Source organism: Hesperophylax consimilis, chromosome 12 (assembly GCF_061612785.1).
Source record: "Hesperophylax consimilis isolate HC1 chromosome 12, BYU_Hcon_1.0, whole genome shotgun sequence".
NCBI lineage: Eukaryota > Metazoa > Arthropoda > Insecta > Trichoptera > Limnephilidae > Hesperophylax > Hesperophylax consimilis.
This window is the reverse complement of record NC_142847.1, coordinates 25718081-25743851: the sequence shown is the minus strand read 5'-3', so window position 1 is coordinate 25743851 and position 25771 is coordinate 25718081. Positions and strand designations below refer to the sequence as shown.

At 33.6% G+C, this 25771-nt stretch overlaps 1 protein-coding gene across 1 annotated transcript; it reads left to right on the top strand.

The window, feature by feature from the left end:
* The first annotated feature begins 1100 nt into the window (after window positions 1–1100).
* Window positions 1101–25771, top strand: STUB1 (STIP1 homology and U-box containing protein 1). Its single transcript, XM_089638263.1, has 7 exons — window positions 1101–1379; window positions 3501–3699; window positions 11344–11485; window positions 14099–14207; window positions 18849–18905; window positions 19872–19988; window positions 20860–25771. The coding sequence occupies exons 1-7, from the start codon at window positions 1260–1262 to the stop codon at window positions 20983–20985; spliced, it is 870 nt and encodes a 289-aa protein (XP_089494389.1). The 5' UTR covers window positions 1101–1259; the 3' UTR covers window positions 20986–25771.

Below are 25771 nucleotides of genomic sequence, written 5' to 3'. Positions count from 1 at the left end.
TCGTTTTGCCGAGTGTCGCCGGTTTTGTTTACCAATACTACTGCACACCTTCGCTTACGCTAAGGTATCCGCACTAATGCATAGAACAGATTTCTGTGCGTACACGTCCCGATAGTATTCAAAGTACCCTAATTAGGTAGTACTCCGCCTACGGTCCGGCGGCCAACATGAACCGAGTAATGATGTAACCGGGATTCCGCTAACATCTACGCGGCTGTTAGGGTTCCGTCGTTGAAAAAAATTGGGAATCGCCAGTCTAAAGGCCTCAAAATATTTTCCGCCAGCAATCGGCAATCCGCCTCTGTCCATGAAAACTTAGCCTCATGAACAATCTAAAACTCTTATGTCATTATTATGTACTAAACGTGCTTTATAAAATTCAATGCTCTTATAGCCGCACGATTAAAGACGGTGATTTCCAGTAAGTATGGATTAAGGATTAAGTTCGGAAAAATCAACCGTCGACCAGATTTTTGTAATGCGGCAAATCCTAGAAAAGTGCCACCTGTCAGCTTATTACTTACATCTTCATTGATTTTCTAATAAGCAATAACTCTACTTTCAAAATTATATATATTTTTTGAATTTGAAAGAAACTGCTTATTTGATTTTCATATTGTTATTACAGCAATCCGACAGTAATTAATTTTGACTTATTGGGTTGTTTTTGTAAATGATTGGTAATTTACGTTTGATACAAAACTATGTATTACAAATTCGAAAACGTCGTAGAAAAATAAAATAATGTGATATGTAATCGAATGATAATTTCATTATTTAGATATTAGTACATTCTTTTAATGTATTAAATAAATTATTTAGAAATATTTCCTATGATTCATAAAATTGAAATTATGTGGCTGGGTATTATTTTAACAACGGAATTAATATTTTTCAAATTTGTAGGTATTCGAATACCACGCGATTATTATTTTATCACGCTACTTCGAAATTCGCGGGCACAGATCCATAGACAAAGATTTTTTCTGTCACTTTTTCTATGGTAGAAGTAGAACAAATGACCCGAAATCGGAAACGTCAAATTTGTGTGGCTGCGCCAAGTCATATATCTATGGGTATAATCTGAGGGCTGCGGCTGCGCTATCTTATCTTATTAGCTTCTCGCTGCTTGTTACCGTGGGCAAAATTTTTACAATAACATTATTATGTTTTGACTTTTGTTATTCCTTCGTGTTTGGTTCTTAAATCCTTTGAAAGAGTTTCTCTTCCCGTCCGTGCATTAAAATAGCATATTCAATATGAGTAAGCACATGTATTCGACAGTCAACCTTTCCGACAAAGAGTTGAAGGAGCAAGGAAATAGATTGTTTAGTTTGAGAAAATACGAAGAAGCTCTCAATTGTTATACGAAAGCTATAGTGAGTACTAAATACATGGAATTTATTATTATTTACAAAACTAGTAATACAATTGAAATAAAGCTTTATCTTTGATTGCTAATATGCGTAAAACTACGACACTTGTTTTTGTAATGTAAATCATGTTAAAACACTGTTCTTACGTAAATATATATTTTATTTGGGGAAAACTATAACATAAACGTATTTGATACATTTTTTTTCACAAAACAACAAAAAGCCGTGAATGGTGAATGCTTATTGCTATTTTTCGTTATAACTTTTTGTATTTTTTTAAATTTTCGGAAACTGAAATACATCTTATTGTCAAATAACTGATACACAGTGGTTTTAAAAAAAATTAAAAGTGCGGATTTGCCGTGTCCCTATTTTTTCTGTATATTTATCAAAATACCTTCACGGGTTCGCTGCCACAAATTTTTTAGGACGTCAATGAACTTAACCCAAATGTTCGTAATCAGAAAAGGTGGGCAGCAAACCGGTTTAGCCTTATTTAAAAAATTCATTCCTATTCTCGCCACCCATTTACTGGCCTTCAATACTGGCGTCATAACACGTCTCTCGCCGGCATCCCGAGGGGCGCTTGGGAATCACTGATGAACAGGAATGCTTCTAAAGTAGTATTTACCCTTTGTAAATGAAATGTCCAGTTAGTCGATTCAACTTAATTGGGGCCCAAACATATTGTCCCAATCAAGCATCTGGATCTAATCCTTTCTTTGGTATGTGCATCCTTGAAAAAATTTCTGAGTTATTTAATCACTGAAATGCCTTATCAGTAAAATATGTTATCTCTTAAAGCGTACAAAATGCGGTTAAACAGGAAACCTACAACAAGTTAAATATTGTTTATAGATTGGGTTGATGCATGAGTTTAACATTAATTACGTTTTTACTAAGTACAGTGTGTATCTGGACTTACCCGACAGACTTTAACGTCTGTTAATTCGTCCAGCGTTTTATGGTCATATATGACTGGGTGTCCATATTTTATAAAAGTATATTTATCCTTTTTTCTATCATGCGGAAATACGTAATTTGTTTGACGTTAGAAAGAAAAATAATAATTCTTTCTAGTTTGCCTCAAATATTTATATTGAATTCCATTAATAAAATCCTAAAAATAACCCAAATGAATAATTTACATTTCGCATCGCTGCTATCGTAACAATCGTTTTAACTTTAAAAATTATTTCTTATTTTTTCTTATATGAACGAGATAAAAGTGAGGTTAAAGTTTTCTTACAAATTCCCCAAACAAAACTAATGTGTTTTCGAAATATTGAATTCTCTTAATTTTGAGTAAAAAAATAAGCAAAAATGTGGATAGCGTTTTTGACAACGTTTTTCACGTTTGATATTCAAATTTTATTATTTAGAAAAAGTAATGTTTTTTAAATGTTTACACCGGAAAGATAATTTTATGTAGTTTCTAAAACAGTATTTGTTTTTAAAGAAATTTAAAAAATAAGATGAATATAGCGCATTTAAAATACACGGAAAACATTGCAAAGTACTGAAGTCCATTTTTCAACAGATGATTCCTGTGCTTATTTGGAGTAAAACATGTGAATGGTGTTTTGTCTCCGGTGACTTTCAATAATTTTTTTTTCTTTCACTTGTCACCATTAATAAGAACCTAATGCCAGCACGCTTGTACCACGTGATATGCACCGCCTCCTTCCCATAGCGTTGAACAGTAAGGGACAGTGCATATCATGTGGTACAAGTGTGCTGGTTCTTGTCTGACTGGTGTTTGACTGGTGGATGTTCACCTAGTTTGTTAAATGACATTGAGCATATTATGCATACCTTTATAAGAATCACTAACCTCTTGTTGGCTGCCATTGCCGATAGGCACAATAAAAAAAATCATTTATCTGAGCTACTTGAGGGAAACTAATTTTATGGTAGATTGTATACGATTTTAATAAATGTATAAAAATAATATCTGGTAAGACAGTACGATTTAAAAAAGACATTATTTTGCAATGCGTTACACCAAGAGTTAAAGAGAAATCATCTCTAACGCAGTTCAATATGTATTATTACAATAACTATTTGATGAGCGCTCTGCTATTCACTAGATTATCTGTGACAATAATTGTAATTTATTTACAGATAAAGAATCCTTCCATTGCCACATATTTTACGAATCGCGCATTATGCCATCTGAAGATGAAAAGATGGGATTCATCTTGCCAAGACTGTCGACGAGCCCTGGACATAGAGGCCACACACGTCAAAGCGCACTTCTTCCTCGGACTAGGCCTGATTGAGATGGAGAGCTTTGATGAAGCTATTAAACACCTTCACAGAGGTGAGGAAATGCTTTCTTCAATAAATGTAAAAGGGTTTTGAAAATATTTCCCTGGTTGAAATATGCAGTGTTAAATTCATAATATTTTTCTTTTAAAAACAAAGATAAACATTCGCGGGTTATGAATAACTTGACAATATTTTAAAAAGTACCATAATTATCAGCGGAAATTGTTGCTTTGTCCACTCAGTTACTGATCAACGAATGAATAATTCATTGATCAGTAACTGAGTGGAAAATGTTGCTTTGTCCACTCAGTTTTTGATCAATGAATGAATGTATAATTCATTGATCAGCAACTGAGTAGAAAATGTTGCTTTGTCCACTGACTTTGTTACTGATCAATGAATGAATAATTCATTGGTCAGCAACTGAGTAGAAAATGTCCACTCAGTTACTGATCAATGAATGAATAATTGAACACAATGGTTGGGTTTTCATTGCTCACACAGCAAGCAGAAGCACAATCTTTTTTAGAAATAGACCTTCTTCAAATTCAGCTCATCTATTCTTGGTAGCCCTCACCTCTCTGAAGCCGGCAGGTCTTCTCATGTTGTCAGTCTACGTAGCTTGAAGTCCATTTTCCACTGGGAGATTTGAATTTACTGCAATTCAAGTGGCGTCAAGCGACTCTGAATGCATTTGCAAATGATTTATTTATAATACGTTGATAATATTACACTTATTATTATTATATTAAAAGTTATGTTTACAATAAAGGGGGAGTATTTGAAGTGTGTTACTTCTGTTTTGATGATGTAGAATCGAAGTTATTAGTACCTTGTACATATATCATTTGGCAAACTATCATCACAAGGATATGACAGGGATAGTGTTAAGAGTAATCTTATTCATACAAAGAGTCGCACATGGTGGTAAATACTCTCAGTATCGCCTTGGTGAAAGACATGAAAGACCACCATTCGGAATTGAAACGTAGCTTGAAATGGCTTTAGCCGCAATATCCAGGCACTTCCCCACCTTCCTCTTTCCCATTTCCATCCCCTCCCCATACCGAAATAAGCCAAATTTGAACATCGATAGATGCAAGTTTTTATATAATATTAACTCCACATAATAATTTCCCTCAGGGCTTGCGTCATATTTGGGGATGCTGTAAGAAACATATGTTGTAGGAGGGAGGAAACACGAAAATCTTTCCGCAGCCAAACTGTTGAACGCAAGAACGAGTCGTAGAAATGACCCGTTCTCCTGAGATAAATAATGTCAACCAAGTATAAAATATAAAAAAGTTAGGCGCGCACTAATAGAACAAGGACAGCATTCTCACCTGACGCCTGTGCACTAATCTTTGCAATCCGTTTGTTAAGACAGGGAAATCTATCAAACGGACTGCCCGTTTCTGAACAAATTCAAGGGTTTTTTCAATTATTTTGAGGCTCCAGACCAGAGGTGGCTGCCAAATTCACTGTGATTTTAAGGACGGGTTGTTTCATAGAATTTGAACAATTCATCAAATTTCAAAGTTGATTTTCAAGTGCTGTGAACATTCTGTTCATGTTCTATTATTATATCATTACTAACCAGTTGCTTCACAAAACTGAAATAGTAACATAATTTGGATAGAACCTTCACAAAACTTGAAAATCAACTTTGAAATTTGATGAATGGTTCAAATTCATGTGTAATGCTGATATATTCAAAGTATGTAGTGGTATGTACAGGCATACATAAGTGCGTGGAAAGATGTACCAAAACAATATTTAATAGTTGACTTGTGTCTGGTGTTATTCAGGGTTATGAATGGTTTGGAGTAAAGTTTTGAGGTTATGAATACTAGTGTAACTTAAAACCGGGTGGAGGTGCTTTTAAGATGGAAATAATATTATTCTTAAGAATTGAAAAAGTTTGTTCACTTTATCTTGCCATGTCCTCCTCGGGCGTCCCCGACGTCTTCTATCATTCACTTCCACGTCATACATTCTTCTTACACCCCTTTCTTAGTTCATCACATACTCCTAATTTTACCACACATCTTTGTTTCACTTGATCGTGCCCTGTCTTCCTCGAGTGTCCCTGACTTCTTATATCATTCACTACTGTATACCAAATTGTTACTATTAAAATAACTACATTATATATTGACTTTGTATATCAATCCGTTAAGTCTTCCTCGGGCATCCCCGACTTTTTATAGCATTCACTGCTGTATACCACATTGTTATTGTTTGAAAACAACATTTTATTGATTTTAATTCGGAATGTACAAACATAAGTATGTAGAAATTATCTTCGATTTACCAAAAAATAATATTATATCCTACCTAATGAAAAGTGAAAGAGATTGTTCCTTTCGGACTCCAACTGGACTTGGAGCTACGTCACGAGCTTGCAAGCGGCCTGATGCTTTTTTTTACCGAAAAGTGCCTTTATGAGCGAACCTTGACTTAGTCCCATTTGAAGTTTTTGTTGGTAATCCACTCATTCGTCATGAAATAGCGGTTCTTAATTTAAATAAATTGTGCACACATTTTTTGTTGGTAATCCACTCATTCGTCATGAAATAGCGGTTCTTAATTTAAATAAATTGTGCACACATATTTTGTTGGTAATCCACTCATTCGTCATGAAATAGCGGTTCTTAATTTAAATAAATTGTGCACACATTTTTTGTTGGTAATCCACTCATTCGTCATGAAATAGCGGTTCTTAATTTAAATAAATTGTGCACACATTTTTTGTTGGTAATCCACTCATTCGTCATGAAATAGCGGTTCTTAATTTAAATAAATTGTGCACATATTTTTGGTTGGTAATCCACTCATTCGTCATGAAATAGCGGTTCTTAATTTAAATAAATTGTGCACACATTTTTTTTGGTAATCCACTCATTCGTCATGAAATAGCGGTTCTTAATTTAAATAAATTGTGCACACATTTTTTTTGGTAATCCACTCATTCGTCATGAAATAGCGGTTCTTAATTTAAATAAATTGTGCACACATTTTTGGTTGGTAATCCACTCATTCGTCATGAAATAGCGGTTCTTAATTTAAATAAATTGTGCACACATTTTTGGTTGGTAATCCACTCATTCGTCATGAAATAGCGGTTCTTAATTTAAATAAATTGTGCACACATTTTTGGTTGGTAATCCACTCATCCGTCATGAAATAGCGGTTCTTAATTTAAATAAATTGTGCACACATTTTTTGTTGGTAATCCACTCATTCGTCATGAAATAGCGGTTCTTAATTTAAATAAATTGTGCACACATTTTTGGTTGGTAATCCACTCATTCGTCATGAAATAGCGGTTCTTAATTTAAATAAATTGTGCACACATTTTTTGTTGGTAATCCACTCATTCGTCATGAAATAGCGGTTCTTAATTTAAATAAATTGTGCACACATTTTTTGTTGGTAATCCACTCATTCGTCATGAAATAGCGGTTCTTAATTTAAATAAATTGTGCACACATTTTTTGTTGGTAATCCACTCATTCGTCATGAAATAGCGGTTCTTAATTTAAATAAATTGTGCACACATTTTTGGTTGGTAATCCACTCATTCGTCATGAAATAGCGGTTCTTAATTTAAATAAATTGTGCACACATTTTTGGTTGGTAATCCACTCATTCGTCATGAAATAGCGGTTCTTAATTTAAATAAATTGTGCACACATTTTTGGTTGGTAATCCACTCATTCGTCATGAAATAGCGGTTCTTAATTTAAATAAATTGTGCACACATTTTTTGTTGGTAATCCACTCATTCGTCATGAAATAGCGGTGCTTAATTTAAATAAATTGTGCACACATATTTTGTTGGTAATCCACTCATTCGTCATGAAATAGCGGTTCTTATTTTAAATAAATTGTGCACACATATTTTGTTGGTAATCCACTCATTCGTCATGAAATAGCGGTTCTTATTTTAAATAAATTGTGCACACATTTTTTGTTGGTAATCCACTCATTCGTCATGAAATAGCGGTTCTTAATTTAAATAAATTGTGCACACATTTTTTGTTGGTAATCCACTCATTCGTCATGAAATAGCGGTTCTTAATTTAAATAAATTGTGCACACATTTTTGGTTGGTAATCCACTCATTCGTCATGAAATAGCGGTTCTTAATTTAAATAAATTGTGCACACATTTTTGGTTGGTAATCCACTCATTCGTCATGAAATAGCGGTTCTTAATTTAAATAAATTGTGCACACATTTTTTGTTGGTAATCCACTCATTCGTCATGAAATAGCGGTTCTTAATTTAAATAAATTGTGCACACATTTTTTGTTGGTAATCCACTCATTCGTCATGAAATAGCGGTTCTTAATTTAAATAAATTGTGCACACATTTTTTGTTGGTAATCCACTCATTCGTCATGAAATAGCGTTTCTTAATTCAAATAAATTGTGCACACATTTTTTGTTGGTAATCCACTCATTCGTCATGAAATAGCGGTTCTTAATTTAAATAAATTGTGCACACATTTTTTGTTGGTAATCCACTCATTCGTCATGAAATAGCGGTTCTTAATTTAAATAAATTGTGCACACATTTTTGGTTGGTAATCCACTCATTCGTCATGAAATAGCGGTTCTTAATTTAAATAAATTGTGCACACATTTTTGGTTGGTAATCCACTCATTCGTCATGAAATAGCGGTTCTTAATTTAAATAAATTGTGCACACATTTTTTGTTGGTAATCCACTCATTCGTCATGAAATAGCGGTTCTTAATTTAAATAAATTGTGCACACATTTTTTGTTGGTAATCCACTCATTCGTCATGAAATAGCGGTTCTTAATTTAAATAAATTGTGCAAACATTTTTTGTTGGTAATCCACTCATTCGTCATGAAATAGCGGTTCTTAATTTAAATAAATTGTGCACACATTTTTGGTTGGTAATCCACTCATTCGTCATGAAATAGCGGTTCTTAATTTAAATAAATTGTGCACACATTTTTGGTTGGTAATCCACTCATTCGTCATGAAATAGCGGTTCTTAATTTAAATAAATTGTGCACACATTTTTTGTTGGTAATCCACTCATTCGTCATGAAATAGCGGTTCTTAATTTAAATAAATTGTGCACACATTTTTTGTTGGTAATCCACTCATTCGTCATGAAATAGCGGTTCTTAATTTAAATAAATTGTGCACACATTTTTTGTTGGTAATCCACTCATTCGTCATGAAATAGCGTTTCTTAATTCAAATAAATTGTGCACACATTTTTTGTTGGTAATCCACTCATTCGTCATGAAATAGCGGTTCTTTCGACTGCATCGACTTTAATTCGACTCCGTATTCTCATTCCTGTGTAAAGATTAAGTTTTCCTCGGGTGTCCCCGACTTCTACCATTCAAATCTCACTCTCTAAACACTCGTGACACTAATAAGAACCAACTTTTAAATTTTCGGCCATATCGGTTGACTACACTTCGAGTTTCGCGAGCACTAAAAGAGGCTGAATTTTTATGCATAAGCGTTAAAACGCTAAAGGGTCGTATACAACCGGGCGTCCATATTTTTTTCTATCATGTGGAAGTACGTAATTTTTTTGACATTAGAAAGAGGAATAATAATTCTTTCCAGTTTGCCTCAAAAATATATACTGGATGCCATTAATGAAACATTCTTATTTTGAAATAGTAATGTTTATTTTAAATTCATACACCGGAAAGATAATTTTATCTAGTTTCTAAAACAGTATTTGTTTTTACAGAAAGTTAAAAAATAAGATGAAAGGATCAAATATTTAGATATTATTATTGATACAAAATTAAATTGGCAGTCACAAATTAATAATACCGTCTGTAAATTAAGATATCTTACATACACTTTTTACAGACTAAAAGAAGTGCTCAATGTTGAAAAATTGAAAATTATTTATTTTTCTTCACTCATATACGGAATAATAGGATGGGGCGGTGCGCTTCATACACATATAAAACCATTACAAATAACTCAAAATTATATCATCAAAGTTATGTATAATCGGAAAAGAACATTTTCAACAGATGAGTTATACAAAGAATCTAAACTATTCTGTCTCCGTAAACTATTTATTTTGCAAACTATGAAATACATCTTTAAAAACAAAAATAAATTCGAAATAAATGAAAACAGAACCAACATTAGAAATAATAATGTATTTTATTCCTTCCAAACTAACACAAAACAAATGCAAACACACTGCAGTTTCATTGGACCTCGTACTTTCAATCTTTTACCGAAAAATATTGAAGTGATTACTAAACTTCCTCAATATTTAAAAGAGTTAAAATTATGGCTTTTCGATACAGCAGTTGAAATTTTTTTTTATTTAATTTGTATCAATTTATGTTTCTCATAAAATATTCACCATATATTACACTAAACACTTATAAGTTCACTATACACTATTGTAAACACTTTTTATACAAACCGCTTAGACAAAATGTAATCTTGTTTTTGTTTTATATGCCCACAATTTGTTTATTTCTAGGTACAATAATATAATAACTTAAATATATTACTCACACACAGGCTGCGCCTTAGTGGGTTCCCATTATTCGTATTGATTTATATAATATTGTATGTAATTAATCTAAAAATTGGGAAAAATAAAGGAATTAAAAAAAAAAAAAATGTACATGTAGCGCATTTGAAATACACAGAAAACATTGTAAACTGAACAAAAGTGTTGAAAGTGCTGAAGGTGATGAGATGTGGACGTTTTACTTTAGTATTCTTCAATATTAAAAGCGGCTAAACTTAATACAAAATGTCTGGACTCTTAAAGCCACCATACAAAGAGCAGAGCCTGTTGAAATAAAACATATGCTTTTTGTGACTGGTGATGTCAAACAGACAACTACAGATCTGGTGAGATTTCGAAACTTTGAAAATTATTTTATGTATTGAGGCGATGCATTACGTAGTAATTTAAAATCATGTGTTTTTGGTTTGAAAATTTGGTCGCCTAGAAATGTTTCAGATGCTTTAATTAAGTACTGCGAGTAGAATACATCCTGGCCTTTGAAATAATCGAGTATTTTTTAGATAAGTCTTTTTATAAGCCCAGAAAAAAATAATATATAGGCCTATGAAAACTGTTTTAAAGTTCAAAATCTCCTACTTACGAACCCATTTTCGGTTATGATTTTATTGTATAATGTGGCAAATTAAGTTTTTTATAAAATGATCGAAAAACATTTAAATATTTGTGCCTGAACATCCACAAAATAAAATAAAAGGCACTTTTTGGCCATGTTTTTTTCTTGCATAAATCAAAACAGTTGGATGGTGTGAAGCGGGAATTTAAGCCTTATCGCCATCTACGTAAGGTGTGTTATTGATAGCGGTTCGATTCAAAATATTACACGACGTAGTGCATCGCCCTAAAACTAACCATAATGATAAATAAAAAATATATACTGGCGTTTGTTAGAAGGTCATGATAAAATATTTAAAAAAAATGGACAGGGGTTCCTTTATCTTCTAGTTTTGAATTGAGAATGCTAACAACTCAAATGAACTTCTTTTGTTTTTGTTTATTATATTTGACATGTCGACTGGTAAAACTGTTTGCAAATTGTTGATATTAATTTGCGTTTCTCTCATCTACTAGTACAGCAAAGTATGTTTTTGACATTATAACGATTGAGTTTTCATTTAATTACAGCCAATGACCTGGCCAAAGAACAGAAACTAAACTTCGGAGATGACATTGCGGCCCAACTGAGAATCGCCCGGAAGAAGAGGTGGAACATTCAAGAGGAAAAACGGATAGCACAAGAAATAGAATTGCAAGCATACCTCAATAAGTAAGATTTCCTATAAAAATCCATAGATTAAAGATTGACTTTTCCTTTATCTGTTTGAAACTTTCCAGTATGATTATCTTCTGTGGGTTTCACTTCACTGAACTCTGCGAACAAGGGAATATAACTGTTGTTTTTGTAAATTCATTGCTTACTTTGACATTGTAATTTGGTCTTTTCTCAATGATTGTGCTTATGGAGCAAACTCTCACTCAGTATTGTGATTTATTTTTTCGACGGTAATCATCTTATCATTTTTTTTTTGAAGCAGTATGAACTTGAATGAACCTAGATTGTTCAATGAAATTATTGTTTGTTTCTTTAATATGTTTGATGTATGGTCCTAACTAGTGTAGATTAATCCACAATATTTCAAATAGGTGTAATAATTGGATATTAGAATCATGCAATTGTATATGTAGTTATTAACCTTTTCGCTGCATTTCTAATGCTTATGGGATAGTGGACATGGTTAATTGAATAACTTTTTTTTGTTCATCTTTTTGATGGCTATATCGGTTGTCCCAATGAACAATGTTAGTTGTGCAAATTGGTTGTTTGTTTTATTGATAAACTTGTTGAATTCCGCTGCACGCTTAATACTCATTAAATGAAATAAATAGCACTTGGTTTCCACTTAATTACTACAAGAAACAACTATTTATGTTGTGGGAGATGGTAAAAGATGCATTAAAATTCCATTTTTTCTCAAAGAAGTTTAGGAAATAAGCATAAATTATTAAAATAACCCAAACTAAACCCCAAAAACATATTTTGTGCATGTTTACTCAAATTCCCGACTTAAATAGTTGTCTCCATTAGATATTTCTAACCAAGTGTTGCTTTTTGAGCTTTGCATGCAGCGGAATTCGACAAGTTTATTGTTTTATTTTATCTCAATCATTATAATTTCAATTAAGAAATATCTGATGTATTATCTGAATCATTTAATATTTTAATTACGAAATATCTGATGTATGTATATTTATTTTATCTGAATCATTTAAGATTTCAATTACGAAATATCAGATGTATGTATATTTATTTGGAAGTCCAATAAATATGGAATGACATATTTGAAACGTGCTGATGCAGAGAAGCCATAATAGCTAAGAAAAAAAAATGTTATTGAATGTTGACCAGCTGTTAAAAGTGCCGGAAAGGTCAAAACATTACAAGAATTAGCATTTAAATGCCATCTGTAAGCCTTCTGAAGTAATCTCTGATATTATTCTACTTGATACTGTATTTCTACAATGATAATATTTGGTGCTCCGAATTCCACATTTTTACTAAGCACATTGTGGAAAAAATTCATGCATAATATGATATTGAGTTATGTATATGAGTTGTTTGCCCAGTAGTTTATCTAGGTTTTTAAAAAAAACATGTGGGAAAGGGTTGAATAATAGGCTTGACTTAATAGAAGGATTGTAGGACAGCTGAGCTTTTTGACTCGTTGGCTTCAGTACACCTGGGCCGTTTATAGATGCTATAAGCTTTAATGGTTGTTAATTGACGAAGTAACTAACTAATATGTAATGACTTTGTCATGAAATCAGCAATGAGTGACATTTTGATTTTATTGGCAATTCTTTTTAATGCTGTACGCATTAATATCAGCTGCTGATCAACTCAACTTAAAATTGAAGAATTGCTGACAGGGCTAAGAATAGATGGCTAACGGGGGCTGTTCATTTGTCAACAAATTTGATTTGTGACAACACAATGTGATGGGAGTTTAAACTGCAGGGGCCGGCAAGAATCCTCAATAAATAAAGATACATTTTTGTTAAAGCCAACGTGTAGATAAAGTGACATGTTTATTTTTGTCTTTACCTAACCCACTAAAGGTTATATCCAAATCAAAATGAATGTACATATAAGGTTGACACTGCAATTGCAGTGCTTCGAACCGTGCGTGGGTACGATTCTTCAACACTGCAAATGCAGAGGGCTCCAGCTCCTAGGGGTTAAATACCCAACCTGAACATCATGAGATGATGTAGGTCTTTTAATATTAATAATACCTATGCCTATTGAACAGCTTAGGTAAAAAGATTAAACATTTAACTGTGTCATCCCCATCTTTAATTCTTTTAAAAAGAAAGACAAACATTACACGGTTACAAATTACCTGACAATTTTTGAAAATTTCCTACTTGCACACTAGGTGGAAATGTTGCTTGTGTTGTGATGGAAGGCTCAACCAGCCGAGGAATTGAACTCACGACTTCTGGCTGGGAACCCAATGCGCTGCCAACTCAACTTTTTATTTTTTTTTAAAAAGAAAGACAAACATTCCCGGGTTACGAATAACCTGACAATATTTGAAAATCTCCTACTACCACCACAGTAAGCTGAAAATGTTGCTTTTATTGTGATGGAGGACTTAGCCAGCCGAGGAATTGAACACACTACGTCTGGGTGGGACCCAAACGCGATGTCAACTCGGCCACCTTATTCCTTATACTTATTCCTTAATATTTTGTTTACTGAAATTTTTCATACTCAGGAATCTCCTTTACATAATGCATGCTAATATGCTTATTTGATTTTCCATTTTGTTGTTGTTGTTATAACAGTAAGTTATAAGATTGTTTTATTTAATTCCAGATTAATTAATGAAGACACTGAAAGAAGATTGAGTGCACTGAGAGTGGACCACCATAATGCAAATAAAGATGACCTCCATAACAAAAGTCTTGAAATTGAACAAGAAGCCGTAAGTATTCATATTATGCATACACAAATCACCTTGCTTAGACATGAGAATAGAGGATAGACTGCCAAACAATCAATCAGAGTGGTAGATACTCTCAGTATCGCCCTGGTGATAGACCACTATTCAGAATCGGAACCAAACACAGCTAAAGCCATTTCGCTTGAAATGGCTTTAGCTGTGTTTGGTGACCAGGGGGTCTAGCACAGTGAAATCGATAACTTTACAATGTCGGATCGATAGGCGTAACTACTGATGATTTTATACCAATCCATAAAGCCCTATGTCAATAGGATATTGACAAAATCCATCATCTATGGTTAGTTTGCGATGTTTGCGAGTACGCTCAAAATATGATTCCGACCGTAGGTAGACAAAAGCTCCTGCGAGGCCTTCAAGGTGTCTGATAAGCTTTCAATATGTACAATAATGTCGTTCGTTATGTAAAATGATGAGGTTATAATCATCGATATATCAACTCTAGATATGGCGTGTCTTACAAATTCTGTCGAATAATTCGTCCCACCTATGAGTAATTTTATAACCAAACTCCCCATCTGATTCCGTCGCTTCGCTTTGAAAGCATAATCTTGGCAGACAAATTTGGTCCTTGCAGACCAACAAAATATAATAAGCAATGCTTCTTGTGATATTTTGTTTGCGAAATAATGCACTTTATTTTTGATAAACGTTTTCGTAACCTAATTTTTGGAACCAATAATTTTGGTTTCGGTGTCATTTTTAACATCTACTCGCCCTGTCTAGACTTTATTGGTCGATGGTTATAATGAATGGAGGTGAATTTGAAGTTATTATTTAAATTCAACATTGTCAATTTACTAGTATTTTTTTAATTTTACATAGCCGTCTGACATTAATTCATTTGCCAGCTGCCAGTATTGCCAGCGTATATCGATTTACATTACCGATATCAGTTGGCGTATCAATAGTTCGACCGTGCTAGCTAAATCGCTACAAATTCGTAGGTAGTTCCACCTATCGATCCGATATTGTAAAGTTATTGATATATACTGACAACACGAAAGTAATTTGACATTCCAAATCATCAAACCTCATACGTTTACCTAAAAATATTAATATTGGGAATTTTGAATTGAAATACCAACCTAAATATGCATTAGCATTCAGTATTTACTTTTTGGCATTAAAAAGTGACTTAATTAGTTAATGAGGTTTTTATTCACGACTGAATTAATTGGTCAATGAGATCTTTAGCCATAATACGAGATACACAAAATAATAATGTCGTTTCAAACAAATTTCGTCTCTCCAAGTTCAAATGGTATTAATTGATTGCATAAATAACGTATTTCAATCCTACGAGCTTCGTTAATATGCCTCCGTTTATTAATAAACCAGTAATTTTGCATAAAGAACAACATTATTAAAAAAGTTGCGTTTATCAACAGTCACCCAAATTTAACTGACAGCCAAGGAGATTTGGCGGGCTTTCTTTGTCAGAATTTCTTATTAATCGTTGACCGTGCTAGGGAATGTTGCTAACTGACTGTGTTAGACCTCCTGATCTCTATAGTCAGGAATCTACTTCCCAACATTTCTCTTTTCCATCTCCTTTCTTCCCTCCCCTCCAGCCTCACAACATACCCCAATTGGGGATGCCATAGTCCCACGAGCAGTCGGTGAGTTATTTTGTTTCTTCCGCATTCAATGGCTCCGTGATTTAGAGCTTAAGACTGAATCAAAAATCATGGAAGCATAATCTATACCAATTTGACACGAGATCTTTTGACTCCCAGGCCATGCCGATGAAATTGATTTTCAGTTCAATAAAGAATTTTGATGTTTGGAAAAGATTATCCATTAATTTTATCTGAAGTAAGGAAAAATTAATCCTACTTCTTGTAAAAGAGACACAACACATTTCTACAGACTTATCTCTCCAGTGATAATAATCCATAATATTTATGTAGTTTCAACTGAATTTACACATTTAAGTACCTTTTTATTCTTACATTCATCATCACCATTAGTATACAGGGTGGCCACAGACCTGGAAAACCGGGAATTATCAGGGAATTTTACCGAACCGGGAATTATCAGGGAAATGTCAGGGAATTTTAAAATATTCTTAAAATATCAGGGAATTCCAAAAATAAAACGAAATTCGTTATTTACGATTTGTGAAGTCCCAAAGTTGTGTTTTATTACTTTTACTTGCGGCGTGTGTAACAAATGATATGCCGACAAAGACAAACTAGATAAGTAGGTGTTTTTTTTATTATTATTTTCGTAAATAGCTCTTGCAACACAATCATGTCGTAAACCACCCGCCTTGGTTTTTCCCCTATACTATGTAGGTGCGAAATCTGTAAAGAAAAAGCTAGCAAAGTTACAACAAAGTGTCAAAAGGGTCGGACACCCAGTACGGTCGTAATAAAATTTAAAGATCATCATTATCAACATTTTTACAAAGCGTCAATACAGTAGAACCTCGTAAATTCGAAATCTACGGGACATCAAAAATCAAATTTCGAATTAACGAATTCCCACGTAATTCAAATTTTTATGAAAAAAAAAAAAAAAAAACGCCGAAAATCGATTTTCTCGGCCGCCTCTTCAAATCCGGGTGGTATTTTAGCTGTAAATTCGTATTAATACCAATTATTTCTTTATTTTCGCGGCCGATTACCGTAGCGGCGGGCCCTTTAAATTCAGATATTCGCAATAAATTCATAAAAATGCTATATATTTACGCGTAAATCGAGATTTCGCTGCCGATTTCGGTCGCGGCCTACCCTTTAAATTGAGATATTCGTAAAAATACGCTATATTTCCGCGTAAATCGAGATTTCGCGGTAATTTTCCGTCGCAGCCGGCTCATTATTTCAAATATCTGAATTTAAATTCGTAAAAATACGATATATTTCCGCGTTAAACGTGAATTCGCAGCCGTATTCCGTCGCAGCCGGCTCTTAAAATTCAGATTCGAAAAAAATTCGCAAAAATACGATATATTTCCGTGTAAATCGAGAATGCGCGGCCGATTTCCGTCGAATACGATATATTTCCGTGTAAATCGAGAATGCGCGGCCGATTTCCGTCGAATACGATATATTTCCGTGTAAATCGAGAATGCACGGCTGATTTCCGTCGCGGCCGACTCTTTAAATTAAGATATTTGATGTAAATTCGTAAAAATATGAAATATTTCCGCGTAAATCGAATTTCATTGGCAGTTTTTCGTCGCGGACGGCCTTTTAAGTTCAGATATTTGAAGTAAATTCGTAAAAATATGTCATATTTCGGCATGAATCGAAATTTTTCGGCCGATTTCCGTCGCGCCGTATTTTGTAACTCGGATATTCGTAAAAATACGATATATTTCCGCGTAAATTGAAATTTCGCGTCCGATTTCCGTCGCGGCGGGCCCTTTAAAATTCAGATATTTGAAATAAATTCGTAAAAATACAATATATTTACGCGTAAATCGTGATTTCGCGGCCGATTTCCGTAGCAGAAGGCCATTTAAATTCAAATATTCGAAATAAATTCGTAAATATACGATACATTTACGCGTAAATCGAAATTTTGCGGCCGAGTTTCGTCGTGGCCGACCCTTTAAATACAGATATTTGGTGTAAACTCGTAAAAATACGACATATATCCGCGTAAAACGTATTTTCTCGGCCCTTCAAACTCGGATATTCGAAATAAATTTGAAAAAATACAACATTCCAGTGTAAATCGATTCAGATTTACAAAATAATAATACTAATTAGGACGATGTATAACCACGTAAAAATACATTTTTCGGCATTTTACCGCCACGGCTGACTTTTAGATTCAGATTTACGAAATATTATGATTTATTTTCGCAATAATCAAATTTTTTCGAATTTCACGAACAAATTTTCGTGCGCGGACAAAAATAAATTTCGAATTTCGAATTAAAAAAATTTTGTATGAAAAAATTTTTCAGCGGAAATTTTTTTGGCGAAAATTTCGAATTACGCGTTTTTTCGAATTATCGGGGTTCTACTGTACTTAATTTTGTTTATTTGTCTATTTTTGTCTGGTCTTTTCTTTGTACACAAATTGTCTTCAGGCGAAATATCATAAATTTGTAATAAGTGTATTTTGTTTTGAATAGATCATTGTGGTGCAAAGAAATAATAAATGCTTTAGATGACGGAATTCCCTTTATTTATGTATCTGTTCTAATTTTCTAGCGTAGATGAAAATCGTGTTTCAAAAATAAAATTTTGAACGATATGTCCTTATACCAAATAAAACATATCAGGGAAAAATATAGAAACTGCCCTGGAAAACCTGGAATTATCAGGGAATTTTGAAATCCGTTTTTTGTGGCCACCCTGGTATACAAACCTTAGAGAGGTCTGGCTTTCTGTTTCTAAGAAACACTTCCATTCCTTCTGGTCTCCTGCTGTCTTCCTCCAGTTTGGTACACCCGAGGATGCAGTGTTTGCCTCCGCATCGACCAGCCACCAATGTTTATATCTCCCAACATTCATTCATCTCCCAGGCTCATCCCAAAGTCCCCATTGTTACATTTTTTGATTTCAGTTTAATTTTTAGAAGTTTTACAATATCCATTTAAAAGATCTCAACTTAAAATCGTAACACTCTTCTTTTCAATTTCAGAATAACTACGCAAGCGAACTAAACAACCTGTTTGCTAAAATTGACGACAGGAGAAGAGTAAGTGTTTTATGTCATACAAATCAGCATTACATGATATGTATCAACTTTTAGAGTATTTAAAATTAAGGTACTGAGGTTGGGGTTTTTCAAACTTGTCAATCGTTTCAGCTTTTTATCAAGTTGTGATCAGCCAACAATTTTAAAAGCATGACCATTATGCTTGAAAATTAATTTTGATATTGCTGGCAGAAATAGCTGTGCAAATTTCATGGGAAGAGCTCTACTTTCGAAAGTTATGCTGCTTCAGCAGATTTCTGCTTTACAGAGTAATATTGGGATATTTTAACCCCTGTCATATTTGATTGACAATTAGTGCCATTTTGTTAGTTTTCACTTCTGAATTTTCTCCATTAATCGCTGATACCTGGCCCGTTTCAGCTTTTAATTGAATTTTAATCGGCTGTCAAGCGTAACGGTCATGGAGGACTGTTTGAATGCTCAAACAGACTAAGAATTTTAATCGGCTGTCAAGCGTAACGGTCATGGAGGACTGTTTGAATGCTCAAACAGACTAAGAATTTTAATCGGCTGTCAAGCGTAACGGTCATGGAGGACTGTTTGAATGCTCAAACAGACTAAGAATTTTAATCGGCTGTCAAGCGTAACGGTCATGGAGGACTGTTTGAATGCTCAAACAGACTAAGAATTTTAATCGGCTGTCAAGCGTAACGGTCATGGAGGACTGTTTGAATGCTCAAACAGACTAAGAATTTTAATCGGCTGTCAAGCGTAACGGTCATGGAGGACTGTTTGAATGCTCAAACAGACTAAGAATTTTAATCGGCTGTCAAGCGTAACGGTCATGGAGGACTGTTTGAATGCTCAAACAGACTAAGAATTAGTGGTTAACGTGGACTAATGAGATGTGTAAAAAAATGGAAAATGGCGCTAATTTTCAATTAAATTAACACGACAGGTGCTCAAACAACCCAACCTAAACATTACAAATTGAATGATTTACAGAAACGCGAAGTCCCAGATTACCTGTGCGGGAAGATTAGCTTTGAGATATTAAGCGAGCCCGTCATCACTCCCAGCGGGATCACTTATGAACGGAAAGATATAGAGGAGCATCTACAGGTGAGAACTATTATTATTTGTACCATCAATTATAGAAACAAAGGAGATGGGCCATAGCGAAAATTAAAATGCACGCACAAGAATTTCATCAACATTACACACAGAATAACTTGGCTCCGCCAATTTGATAATTTTTGGTGCAGTTGGTAACTGGATAACTCAACACAATGACAATTCAACACACCTTTAAAAAGTGATGTAAAAGTCATGAAAAGTGATAAAACAAATTTTATTTTCCTCTTGCCTTTGAATCTACATAACAGCGAACACAGAGAGCCCAAAAAATCTTCTTTTTTTAATTCTGAGAATAATTTTTTTTTTTTAAAACTTTATATCCATATTTTTCATCAAATAGAGGATTAAAAAACTTTTGGAGACGCATCTAAAGGCATTATGGTACGTATACATTTGCGTACCGAAACGCGAACCGAGCCACGAATTACGGGAAAGGAACAAAGCAACTGCAAGCGGTGTTTCGTGTCATTGAGGTTCAGTTCGGCCGTTCGGCTCGCGTATGTATACGTAGCACTAAACGGCTGATATTAACCCTCTAGTGACTGATTCTTTTCAAATTTGACCTAAAAAATTCAAACTTCAGACTCAATTTAAAAATGACAGTAAAAAAATGATACTACAAAATCGACTCTAAATGCCATGTAGATTCATCAGTTTCCTGCTTGTACGTAGATTACGAGTTGAACTTCTACACCGTGAATTGAAAAAAATCAATGTATGTTTATTTCCTCCGCCGGGTGGTGTTACAGGATGACTTACGGTCTAACATACGTGGTGATAGTTTGGCGTTGACGATAGATTACAGTTGATATTTAAATAAATGAGATAAATATTTTTTCTTTTTCTATATTTCCAGAGAGTCGGCCATTTTGATCCCGTTACCCGAGTGAAGTTGACATCGGACCAATTAATACCCAACTTCACAATGAAGGAAGTGGTGGACTCCTTCATGCAAGAGAATGAGTGGGCTCTTGACTATTGAATACAACTACATAATATTTCATTTAAATCTTCACCTTCTCTGAGAACCACTGAAGTTACTTATTTTATTTTTTGTTTCTCTATTATCTCTCTCATTAGGAAACTATTTATGTACATTAGTTGAGGTGTACTAGAAATAAAAAAGGCCATGGTGACATGCAAATTAAATTACAAAATTAATTAAATATGGGATCGTAAAAACCGTGTTTACCATGTTTCAAAACATACCCTAAAGTACAAATTACATTTTTTGGCGAAAATTTTTGTACGAAAATAAATCACACAAAGTAATACAATTTGTAGACATTGTAGTCACTAGCTATGTTATGCAATTTAAAAATTGTTTCAGCGAGCTATCGTAAATAGTTAATCAATTAAAATATTTTTCTTTTTTTAACCATATGTACGTGGCTGTCGCATAATGACGATTCGTCGGCGGCTATCCCTGTTTGCGCATGTCACATATATGTGAAGTTTTAACAAAACACTTGCAATGTGTCGAAATGTGCCTGCAATGGGGTTAATTGCTTGAATCTGTCACTTATGCCTATGCGCCTCATTTTGTTTTTTCATAAGGTTTCTGCGTAATTAGATTTATATTTTTATTTGTATTCTTTTTTAAATTTGTTGAAATTAATATTTATATATACGTACGAAAATTCAATTAACTTGCTACGGAAATCAACAGTTTATCCAAACAGTTTCTGATTAATCAATATTATTTGTATTCTTTCACTGCATTGTCTATCTAGCAATCTATTCCTATCTGCTAGTCTTGTGTTGCCTACAACTTTATAAATAGTGAATGTAAATACTGATTATGATTGAAATATTTCCTGTGCATTGTACAAGCATGTCATGTACATTCTCTGATCAACATGTATTATTTTAGGGAACTAAATGTGAATAAGCCAGTCCAATGCCATTCTGTAGACGTGTGCCAATTTTGAATTAAAAGAAATATATATGTATTGCTTATACATTCCTATTTGAATAAAATAAACTTTGATGTGTAATTTTTGTGCTCTAGGGATGATAGATTGATTAATTGGCTTTATTAAGTTTTTATCTCTAGTATTCTGCCGTACTAAGCGTGTAGGGGTAGGTATTTTTAAATTTGGATATTGACTTGAAAAATCTGGTTCTAAGTGGGTAGTTTTCTTAATTATGTATTGATATTTAATACTTTTCACTGACACACGGAGAGGCTTTAGAACGTGTGCATATCGAATGCGGTCTAATCCTATTTTCAATAGCCCTTGAAAGAAAATCGTTCTAAAAGAAAGTGTCAAAAAAATGTTGGTACAATTTGCCGTATATATTTGTGTATTTATTGTAGATCAAAACACGAATTGCAGACGAGTGCTGCCATGTTGTGATGAAAGAAAGAATGCAAAAAATAAATGTTAGTACAGTAGAACCCCGTTAATTCGAACCCCGATAATTCGAAAAAACGCGTAATTCGAAATTTTCGCAAAAAAAATTTCCGCTGAAAAATTTTTTCATACAAATTTTTTTTTAATTCGAAATTCGTTAATTCGTAATTCGAAATTTATTTTTGTCCGCGCACGAAAATTTGTTCGTGTAATTCGAAAAAATTTGATTTTTGCGAAAATAAATCATAATATTTCGTAAATCTGAATCTAAAAGTCAGCCGTGGCGGTAAAACGCCGAAAAATGTATTTTTACGTGGTTATACATCGTCCTAATTAGTATTATTATTTTGTAAATCTGAATCGATTTACACTGGAATGTCGTATTTTTTCAAATTTATTTCGAATATCTGAGTTTAAAGGGCCGAGAAAATACATTTTACGCGGATATATGTCGTAGTTTTACGAGATTACGCCAAATATCTGCATTTAAAGGGTCGGCCGCGACGAAACTCGGCCGCGTAATTTAGATTTACGCGTAAATATATCGTATTTTTACTAACTTTACTTCGAATATCCGCGTTGAAAAAATACGGCGCGACGGAAATCGGCCGAAAAATTTCGATCCATGCCGAAATATGACATATTTTTACGAATTTACTTCAAATATCTGAACTTAAAAGGCCGCCCGCGACGAAAAACTGCCGACAAAATTCGATTTACGCGGAAATATATCATATTTTTACGAATTTATTTCGAATATCTGAATTTGAAAAGCCGGCCGCGACGGAATACGGCCGCGAATACTCGTTTTACGCGGAAATATATCGTATTTTTACGAATTCAAATTCAGATATTTGAAATAAAGGGCCGGCCGCGACAGAAAATTACCGCGAAATCTCGATTTACGCGGAAATATATCGTATTTTTACTAACTTTACTTCGAATATCTGCGTTGAAAAAATACGGCGCGACGGAAATCGGCCGAAAAATTTCGATCCATGCCGAAATATGACATATTTTTACGAATTTACTTCAAATATCTGAACTTAATATCTCAATTTAAAGGGTAGGCCGCGACCGAAATCGGCAGCGAAATCTCGATTTACGCGTAAATATATAGCATTTTTATGAATTTATTTCGAATATCTGAATTTGAAGAGCCGGCCGCGACGGAATACGGCCGCGAATCCTCGTATATAATAAATCGTAAGCGGAAATATATCGTATTTTTACGAATTCAAATTCAGATATTTGAAATAAAGGGCCGGCCGCGACGGAAAATTACCGCGAAATCTCGATTTACGCGGAAATATATCGTATTTTTACGAATATCTCAATTTAAAGGGTAGGCCGCGACCGAAATCGGCAGCAAAATCTCGATTTACGCGTAAATATATAGCATTTTTACGAATTTATTGCGAATATCTGAATTTACAGGGCCGGCCGCTACGGTAATCGACCGCGAAAATAAAGAAATAATTGGTATTAATACGAATTTACAACTAAAATACCACCCGGATTTGAAGAGGCGGCCGAGAAAATCGATTTTCGGCGTATTTATTTTTTCATAAAATTTCGAATTACGTGGGAATTCGTTAATTCGAAATTTGATTTTTGATGTCCGCTGGATTTCGAATTAACGAGGTTCTACTGTATTTTGACAAATTGCCATAATGCCACCATTTTTGGAAATTGTTTTTAATGTCTATTTAAACTGATACTTTTTCTGTTATTTGTTCATTCATTTTATCAAAGATAATCTCTATTCACTATTATATTGTAACCACTTGCATTACCTTGGAATATCTTTTAAATTTGTATATAATTATAGATGCATACCTTATATGTACTGAGGGGTAACAACTTTTTTGTCTATGAAAATAGTAATTTGTTTCAAATGGCCTAATGAAAAATCTATTTTCCGTATCTCTGTTTTACTTAAATGTGTATACATTTTATTATACAAAGTATGTATTATTATGTACCCCTTCTGTGCTTAATATACACATATGATGATATTGACTGCGTAAAACAGTTCTTGTATTGTGTCTAGTTGTTTATTTGATACAACTGGAGATATCTCACCCAGTGGGTACATTCTATCCCGAAACACATATAACGTTGACTTTGTTCATGGTGGAAAACTAGTAGTTTACTTGTGTTACTTGTAAACAGTTCACAATTCAGTTGAATGTGTCGCTAGTGTAGATTTTGGGAATAAATAAAATCTGTGGTTTTGTAAATACATACATAGTTTGTTGGTTCATTAGTAAGTTCCTCCTGTTGCCGCCTGGAAAGTTGACCACGTCAAGCTGTTCCAATACTTTGACTTTGTTTTACTGGTGGTCTGTTTTGTTAACAAATTTTCATAATCGTTGATCTATTATCTATTTAATACAAAATTTTCTCTTATTTGTGAAAATACTTAATATTTGTAGAGGAAGTGAAGGAAGTGAAGTGAAGATTAGTAAAGATGTTAAAATGGATTATCATAGATCTTCTGTATACTCTTCTGAATTGAACTCTTTAACCGCTTCTGTGCCAAGAGCGAGTTAACTCGCATTCTTGGCCTGCTGTGCACAGCTACACTTCTACCTACTGGCATTTAAAAGGTTAAACTCGTCTAGTCCAAATATGAATTTTTAAATGGTGCTAATCGGAAAACTTATGAAAAGTGACGCATAAAGCATTTTTCTTAAGGTTTTGGCAAATATTCATGGAACAGTTTTGGAAATGAGCAGTTTGCCGTGAGCATAAAATTTGCGGCAAATAATTAACTACCCACGAGAAAAGTTAATGATTTTAATGTAATGTATGATTGGTCCCTTATTTTAATTAACTTTAATATTCAAACTGATATGTGAAATTAATAAATTTATGCATTTTAATGTTTTATAACACTTGGAAAGTCATGTATGTATTATCGAGGCTTCTGACCCGCACATTGTAATTTTTGGCCTCATCTGTTTTTAAATTACAATATTATGTTGTCATTATAATGTCTATTATTATTTAAAAGGTACCTAGTTCTTTATGTAAGAATTCACTTTCAAATATTTTCCAATTTTACACAATATTTCAAATTTCATGATTTTTGATGTGTTGCAGAACTATTAGGTCCTAATTTAAACAGTTAAATTATAATTGTTTGTGATTATGTTTAATTTTTTCACTGGCATCCCCAATATCTACAGTGGCGACTCCAACATTTGCAAAGTGAAGTGTGTCGATCTGTAGAAGTGTTGTTATTTATTTAGGAGCTCTGCAAGTATGGTCTAACCGGGGAGTTTCCTAAGTACTTTGAGTACATTATCATTAGAACACCTGTTCATAGGATGTGACCTATGTACGTCATAATGTATCGGGATGACTATTGTTGTATGATGTACTAAAAATGTAATAAACAATGAG

Bases quoted from the DNA above. Each gene is read 5' to 3' on its own strand.
- STUB1 (XM_089638263.1), top strand. From the start codon at position 1,260: ATGAGTAAGCACATGTATTCGACAGTCAACCTTTCCGACAAAGAGTTG. The intron at 14,208-18,848 runs GTAAGTATTCAT...TTTCAATTTCAG, and splicing joins TTGAAATTGAACAAGAAGCC to AATAACTACGCAAGCGAACT. The intron at 19,989-20,859 runs GTGAGAACTATT...CTATATTTCCAG, and splicing joins ATATAGAGGAGCATCTACAG to AGAGTCGGCCATTTTGATCC.